Raw genomic sequence first — 8,055 nt, forward strand, 5'->3', positions numbered from 1 at the left:
CAACTAAAAGTGAGATAAATAAAACAGAAATTTTATTAAAAGTAGGAGTTTTACTCACTGATGACTTGTGGTGAGAAGCTGAGCTCTCCCACATTCTGACAAGGAAATCCTGCATAATCAACATGCGTTATGGGAGATGTAGTTCAGTATTAATGTTGGCTTTAGAGCAGCTTAATGAGACATTACAAAGCTGTTTAGTTTAATTGCTGTTGCTCAAAGCCAAAAGCTCAGGAGCTTTTACTCTAATTTATTTATTTTGCTGCATTAAATTAGTAATTTAAGGTTTACCGTTCAAATAAAAATCATTTTATTAATAAAACAATGCTGACAATAGAAAATTAAAACTTTGGTGGATGGGACAAAAGTTAGTTGGTTAATTAACTTAATGGTTAATTGGTAACTTTGTCCTAAGTGAGAGTGCGAAAAGTTGTCTCATTTGTCTCCATGTGTCCCAGCGATGAACCCGTCCAGGTGTCCCCCACAGTGACTGCTGCTGGACATCAGCTCTGAAATAAGAAGCTGGTAACGAACAGAAATGACACCAAGTGTATAAAATAGTAATTTGCTTTATTAGTGAATATGTATTACTAAGATTTACAGAAAGTGCTTCAATTAAACCTAAAAATAAAACTCTTAAAACATGTGTTAACAGTAACATTGCTTCCATGTTAATAATAATAATAATAATAATAATAATAATAATAATAACACTGCACAATGAACAGAAATTTGTCAGCTGTTTAGTTACAATCCTTCATCTGACTTTTATCAAACTGCAGCAGCTTTCAACTGAACCCAAAGATACAAATTCCTTCAAAAAGATAAAAGATAAAATAATCTCACAAATAAAGGCAGACTGTAACGTGCAACGGTTCMATCTAATTTCTGCAAACAAATATCTGTATAAAATGCTGCCTGGCTGTTTTTAGAGAGGATTTTTCATGACAAAAAAATCATTTTATTCACATGCTGAAACACGTCTTTCATATCCAACATCCATCAGATGGAGCGAGATGCAAACTAAAACTTAATTAAAATTAAATTAATTATTGACAGGAATAATTCTGTTCTCTCACGTCAGCAAACAGACATTTGAACCTAAACGACTCGTTTCAGGCTGCTGAAAATAAATTCATGAAATCTTCATGAATTTATTYCTTCCTTTAACCACAAAATAATAAAATATTCCATCTAAGCTGATGCAAAACTTGGGTTGAGCTTATAAAACCAAAGATTTAGACTTAAAATGGAAAAATGCATAAAAATAACAAACCATGACATTTGATCCTCCTTAAAAAATGACCAAACTAAGAGAAAAAAAACTGGAGTTTGGTTTCAACATGATAAATAAGAAATAAATATGTGGTTCTGAAATCTTAAGATCCGACGTTACTGTTATTTCAGCTGCATTTGTTTTAAAATTATCAATTTTTCAAGTAAAATTAATTTTCATTCCTTCATTTTCTGGAGTCTTTACATGAAAATACTACAAAATAAGAGTTTTTAGTATTTTATATGGACAAGTTTAGGTTTTTTTTTTTTTTAAAGAAAAGGCTTAAAATACTGGAACAGACACACAAACATTCTTCATTTTACTTTGAAATCTGAATACTGAAGTGCATTTAAATAATTTAAACTTATAAAACTAAACAGCTTTGCTAAAAATATACAAATCAACAACTAGGAGACAAGAATATATTTAGATATYCTTAGAAATGACGCTCTGAGAGCTGGATCGGGTCCAAACATCGGTTCCTAAACCGATCCAGACTGACCTGGATCAGAGAGTCCGCAGCTCTGATTCTGAAGCCACAACATTTTTATCAGTTTTTACTGTCGAAGTAAAAACTGACAGAACTTCAACAAACGTCGAGATAATCCACAAAGTTCATCTGATGAGAAGATCCAGGAGGAACTTTYTGTTTCTGGCTTCAGTTCTTCCTCCCGGGGTTCCTCCTCTGAACRGTTCTGGAGAAAATGAAAACTCCTCCGTGTTTTTATTTTCCCTCAGTCGAAGCCTGGGAGAATCTGCGGCGGCTCTGGTGCACACCGATGGTCCGGCGACAACGAGCGGAAACGAGATGCTTCAGCTCCTCGTTTGTCCCGGGTTATAATCAGCAGAAGTTGATTTATTCACTCCTTATTTTCTAAAAATCATTTGATTTGGTGGGTTCTGTGCAGAGCTCCGGGGCTGGACGAAGAGCCCGACTGTTTCCCGTGGTTCCACTGGCGCTGACGCAGGACGAAGTCATAGTTGGCGGAGGTGCACATGGCGTAAAACACGTTGGCGTTGTCGGGAATCTGGAGCTCTGGGGATGAGAAAAAAAACAAAATTGGAAATGTGCAGCTAAATATTTTTAACCCTATATTAGTCATCAAAATACAGTAAAATAAAATATATGCTCAAAGTTAAAACAAATTTACAGAAAAAAAAAATCGGTGAAGGTGAATTTTCTCATCACTAGCAAATAACTATTAATGAAAGTTTGTTTTTTATATAATCTGTTCAGTTATCAGTTTACTCTCCAGCTCTGAGGACATGCTGACCTTTCCCATGGTTGAGCATCTGAAAGAGGCCAAAGTCGCTGCACTTGAAATCCTCCATGTTGTGTTTCTCCAGAGCTCTCTGCACCACGTGAGGCGTGTGGTCCTGGCTGGTGAGCTGCAGAGCGAACAGACRCGTTGATTCAAATACTAACATTAACAATCAGGGATTTGTTTTAGTTCTGTTCAACTCATCTGATCAATTTAAAGGTTAACTGAGTAAAAGAGAAATTATTTGTTAATAAGCCAGCTCAAATCTGTACCAGAATGCTCTTGTAGACGTTTCCGTTGTGGAAACACTCCAGGCTGACCCTGATGATGCACGAGTCCGCCACCTGTTTGTTGTAGACGGGCTGCASCGCCAGAGGAGAGCAGCCGCACTGCGACGACGATGACGAGGACTCTGGGCTCAGAGCTAGGGAGGAAGAGCTCAGGTTGGGATGCGAGGAGCTGCAGGAAGACCTGGAGAGTCTGGGAGACGAAGAGGAGGAGGACGAGGAGGAGTCCTCCGCTACATTGTGCAGCGAGCCTGGGAGAGACTGAGGGGACAGGAGGGGCTCTGTGAGCATCCGGACAGGAAACGAATGGGAACCTGGAAGCTGCCAGAGCTCGTACCTTAAGTTTTAATCTGAGGCGGGAGGGCTGAGGGATGGAGAGGTCCTCCGTGTCGGAACCGCTGGAGCCAGAAGACGAGACACTGATCTGGTCGCAGTGGGACGTTCTCAACCTGCACATAAAACTGCTCTTTAGTGTCTTCTTTTATTTTGCTTCTGCATCTCGGTCATTACGAACTAAAAAAAACGTACGTGGCGAGCTTCTTGGCGAGGAGACGGTTGCTCCACAGGCTGGGGGAGTTGGGGCAGGGATCGACAGGTGGCTCCAGTTCACGAGAGAGCTCGTAGCTGCAGGAGACAAAAYCAAAATGAGACAAAGACACCTCGGKTGGCATTTGGGTGCATTCTTTTTGAAAGTCTCAGCAGGGTTTACCTCTCCTGGTCTGTGAGCAGAGTGTGAGTCTGCAGCCAGGCGGTGACGTTAGAGTTGACTGCAAGGTTGTARTGGCAACAAGAAGCCTGGAGCTGACGAATCTGGGAGAGAATCTCATACTCCTGCAACAGAAAAACATAAAATCCTTAAAAAAGAAGCAACACATTTTAAACAATACACACAAATCACCACTAGATGGGAGCACTTACCCGCCTGCGCTTCTCAAAGTTGATCAGACCACCCTGTGAAACATAAAAATCTGTTATTACCCACAGATAAACAGGATGGTTTMAACTCCATAAAGCAGCTCAGGTGAATAACGGACCTCCACAGAGTCGGTCAGCGCCGTGTCCAGCATGGTGAGGACCGTCAGGTAAGTGCCCAGGTACGGGACCACCCCACTGCTGAAGCTCTGAGAAGAAAATAAAACCAGCCTTAGTTTTAACTTTCTGTTTTTTGGTACAAATTYAATGCATTATTTGCAGAGGCGTACAATACTAAAGTACATTTACTTTGTTACAGGACTTCAGAAATATTTTAAAGGATCTGTAACTTGGAAGAGAGTTGTTTGGGAGAATTCAGAACTCAAGATGACAGCTACTCACTACAACTCTTAGTTTTACTTTCAGCATTAGTTCTGTATTATTTATTTCAGATTTAGTCAGCCGTAGACTTAATTCTTATCAGTTTTTAAAAGAGGACGTGTTAAAACACTGTTTAGTCAAAGTTAAACATGAAACGTCAAAGTTCATTACAACTGGTCCTTAGAAGGCCACCATAACGCTCCCTCTGTGAAAATGAGTTCGACACCCTTRTCTATGTGTGTAAAAGTACTTTTACTTTCACGATTATTGTGAGCAGCTTTATGGCATAAATACATTTATCAGTGAAAATAATTGTGACCAGAGTCATTTTCTGTCAAGGTACTTTTACTTTAAAACACCTCTGATTGCGATTTCCTGGGTTTTATTTTGAAGAATAAGTRAAAACGATCTCTTCAAGAGTAACTGTTTTTCTGTTAAGTTAAAAAATAGAGAAGTTGGCAAACCTAGAAGAAGCTGAACTGATGCAAACTCTGCCTTTCATTTTCTACCAGCTGATGCGTTCGGTCTATTTCAGGGCTCAAACGGGGGAAATGAAAAAAGCTGAGTTTGCTCTCACCGCGTGTCTGGACTCGGAGCCGAGTCGAGGTGATTTAGAGCCCTGGCCGGCGCCGCTTTCAGGGTGACTCCCATCCTGCAGAGAGAGAGAGAGAGAGAGGACGGCAGTCGTGTCAACACTGACGAATCAAAGTCAGCTGTTGAAGAGAGACAACAACAAGTAGAGGAGTTATATAATTCCTGTTATTTTTTATTTTATTTTTTCCTCCCCCCTCCTCTCCAGGGCTGAGCTCCTAACAGAGAACACTCTGGGTAGAGAAAAAAAAAACACAACGTGACCAGCAGAGCAGATAAACTTGCTTTTCTATAAGAACTTTTGTGGCTTCTAACAATGAGCTTCTTTCTTGTTCCCAGAAACTGGACTGCTGATACACACTGTGTCACTTCACACACGTCTGCTGCTCACACAATCACTACCAGAAGAGAAAACACCAACCTGGAGGCCGATCTGAAAAACCAGAAGCAGCTCCTTAAGTGTTTAAATAAGTAGAATCGCCAGTTGGGCTTATTAACAGATCAGTTTTGTTCAAGCCACTTGAAATAGTTTGCTCTCATCTCTAAAAAATAACTCATTTAAGTTTGAATCATCACAACCAACTAAAAAACACAAAAATAGCTTCAACTCGGCCAGTTTTTTTAGACATTAAAGCTAAAACTTGGTGATAAAAATAATTTATCACGTTAATTACAAGGTTTGACCGCAAACAACTTCTCCTTAGAATGACCTGGACTGAAAAGTGAGGATAAATTAAAATCTGAGGTCAGTCTGGTTTCATTAAATCCATCCACCGCATCTGTTCTGCTTGATATTAAAACATAATGTGTTGCTTTTTGATGCCGTCTTCCTATTTGTTGCTCTTCTCCAACCAGTCGAGGCAGCTGGCTGCTGCTCCTGGAAAACCGGCTTTACTGGAAGTTTCTTMGAAATTAAAAAAAAATAAATCATGGCGAGAACAAGCACCTGCTCGAGGGGAAATCCTGAGATTCTCTAAATAAAGGTACATCCGGTGATGATGCAACACTTTCCACGCTGACTGGATGAACTTAAAAAAAAGGAAATAAAGTTATACCACAGAAAGTTGGGCTCATATTAGGAGTCGGGAGGTTTTAAGTCTTATTCAGGAAGTTTAAGGCGTCGCAGGACGACAGAAGTAAAATGTTGCGTGAGAAGCGCCTGTCCTAAAGAAAAATAAATAAATAATTACAGGAGTTATGTTACAGAGCTGTAACAGAAAACGCAGCTTACTAAAAACAAACTCTATTTACTAAAGCAGCATTCGGGTACATTTTGTGCAGCTTTCTGAGAAACTGCATCGTTTGCCCTGAAGGAAAACACAATAAATCCTACGCTTTTCTGAAGAAACAGCTTCCTTTGTTCCTGCTGGAACTATCAGAAGCTGTTTSACTTCAGCTCAAACTAAACAGGGAGAAAAAAAACTTTAATGTCTTGTTCAKATATTTAGATAAAATTTCACCTGACGTGTTTAATAATTACCACTTTGGTGTCATTTTGTGATCAGAGTCAGGACAGTTCGCTCTGTCTTTGAACGCAAGCAGCTTTATTTTTATTTGCTTTAATAGATCACCTGCTGCCATCACTGCAGCTGGTTTTATTCTCCTTAAAGTGTCTGTGACATCAAATTTTTTTTAACAAACATGAATGCTTTTTTGGAAAGATAACACTGGTAACATATTGCAAAACAAATTTCACGTCGCTCAGATGAACGGTTGTTGAGATATTTGCATGTGAAGAAACAGGAAGTGATGTCAAAGGGGAATGACTGCATGTAAACAGAGCGTTGTTAAAACAGCTGATAACACAGATTGTAGAGAAGAATCTGATGTTTCTTTAGATATTTTTAGTCGCTATCAAAGAGAGATGAAGAAGAGTTAAAGTTTAAATAATTTTGTTTTAATAAACAAAGACCAGAGTTTATTTTATTAATGAGTTCCCCTTTGATGTCACTTCCTGTTTCACTTTGGCTGAGCCAAATTCAAAAGAAAATAGGCCAGTTATGGGACAAAATGAGTAAAATCATGTGTATTATGCTAACTTTTTTAAGTATAAAGATGCTTTCTTTGACTTTTTGTGTTTGAAGGATAGGCATGTCACAGGTACTTTAGATATGGGTTTGACACAAACATATTTTGCACCATTTTTATTTTAAATAACAATAAAAGTAGGGCCTGAGCTGAAAGAGTGCAGGAGCTGTACCAAACTGAATAAATTCTCCAACATGTCAGTTTARTTTCATGTTTATAAGGAAACAGTTCTTACCTCCAGCAGAATCTCTCTGCTGCTCAGCACACAGTTCTCATCAGGAAAAGTCTCACACAGGTGGTCAAAGATGTTCATGCTTTCCCTAAAATAAAACAAAAATCAGCTTCAACATGTTTTTTTTTTTACAGTAAAATAGAAGTGCGCTGAGGACGAGAGCCAACCTGCTCACGGCCGCCCAGGTCTTCTTGAGGCGATACACGGCGTTGGACTGCAGAGCTGACAGGATCGCTCTTAAAGAGGAGAAGTTCTTCAGCTGCCTGCACTCCTGTGGAGACGAACACAGCTGCACACCTGTCTCACAACAAACCACCTTTACGAAGCTGCRTTCTGTAAGACCCTGACCTGCGCCACGGCGATCCAGCGCTCGATGACGCGCGCTCTGTGAAGCGGGCTGGCGTGCGAGCAGCGGGGCGAACCCGGGGCCGACGATGGGTACAGGAAGGCGGCGGCCCGGGAGGGTGAGGAGACGGGGGAGGAAGTGGACGGGCTGGGGGAGGAGGAGCAGAGGAGCGAGGTGATGACGCGGTTGGTGACYGCGTTGAACTGGGAAACCGTGGCTCGGACTGTCGGAGCCAGCTTTGGGTTTTCCTTCTTGTCTCGCTGAGACCAGACGCAGCCCAGGCACTGGAAGGGCACCACTTTGACAAACAGATCCTGAAGGGGGATTTAAAAAGAATAGATTTAGGAGACCGGTCCAACAATTACGTTTCACCGAACTGAAAACATCTCTGCAAACGTGACCTACAGCATCCAGTCGGGTCAGCTGCTCGGCCACGTCTCTCGCAGAGAAGTCGCAAAAGTCCTGTTTGAGGGAGATTTGCTTCTGATCGTGGTCCTGCAGTGGCTCAGCGAGGGGTTCTGATCCAGACTGGCTCAAATCTGTTAAGACAAAAATGACAAAACAAGTCACTCAGCTCACGTCAAAAAGAATAAATTCAGGACTTAACCCTGTCCAAGATGGCCGCCACAAGTGAGCAACCTTGGCTGAGCTGCAGCCATCTCTGTGTGCTAAGGTCGCTTACAGATACTTTGCTAAGATCTGGTGTTATGGGGTACTGTTTGTAAAGTTACACAGTCAAAAAT

General features: G+C 40.8%; 1 protein-coding gene across 1 annotated transcript in view; it reads right to left on the reverse strand.

The window, feature by feature from the left end:
• Positions 1 to 2,031: 2,031 nt before the first annotated feature.
• Positions 2,032 to 8,055, reverse strand: part of rgl3a (ral guanine nucleotide dissociation stimulator-like 3a) — a gene marked incomplete at its 5' end in the record, with an annotated part of 9,777 nt that continues 3,753 nt past the window's right edge. The window contains 13 exon segments of the mRNA XM_014018536.1: positions 2,032 to 2,309; positions 2,548 to 2,662; positions 2,808 to 3,083; positions 3,160 to 3,271; positions 3,351 to 3,446; positions 3,532 to 3,653; positions 3,741 to 3,773; positions 3,857 to 3,943; positions 4,693 to 4,767; positions 6,970 to 7,054; positions 7,134 to 7,237; positions 7,315 to 7,626; positions 7,718 to 7,851. Of these exon segments, the coding sequence (XP_013873990.1) occupies positions 2,155 to 2,309; positions 2,548 to 2,662; positions 2,808 to 3,083; positions 3,160 to 3,271; positions 3,351 to 3,446; positions 3,532 to 3,653; positions 3,741 to 3,773; positions 3,857 to 3,943; positions 4,693 to 4,767; positions 6,970 to 7,054; positions 7,134 to 7,237; positions 7,315 to 7,626; positions 7,718 to 7,851 (1,706 nt within the window).

The sequence above is a fragment of the Austrofundulus limnaeus genome, unplaced genomic scaffold (assembly GCF_001266775.1).
Source record: "Austrofundulus limnaeus strain Quisiro unplaced genomic scaffold, Austrofundulus_limnaeus-1.0 Scaffold194, whole genome shotgun sequence".
In the NCBI taxonomy this organism is placed as follows: domain Eukaryota; kingdom Metazoa; phylum Chordata; class Actinopteri; order Cyprinodontiformes; family Rivulidae; genus Austrofundulus; species Austrofundulus limnaeus.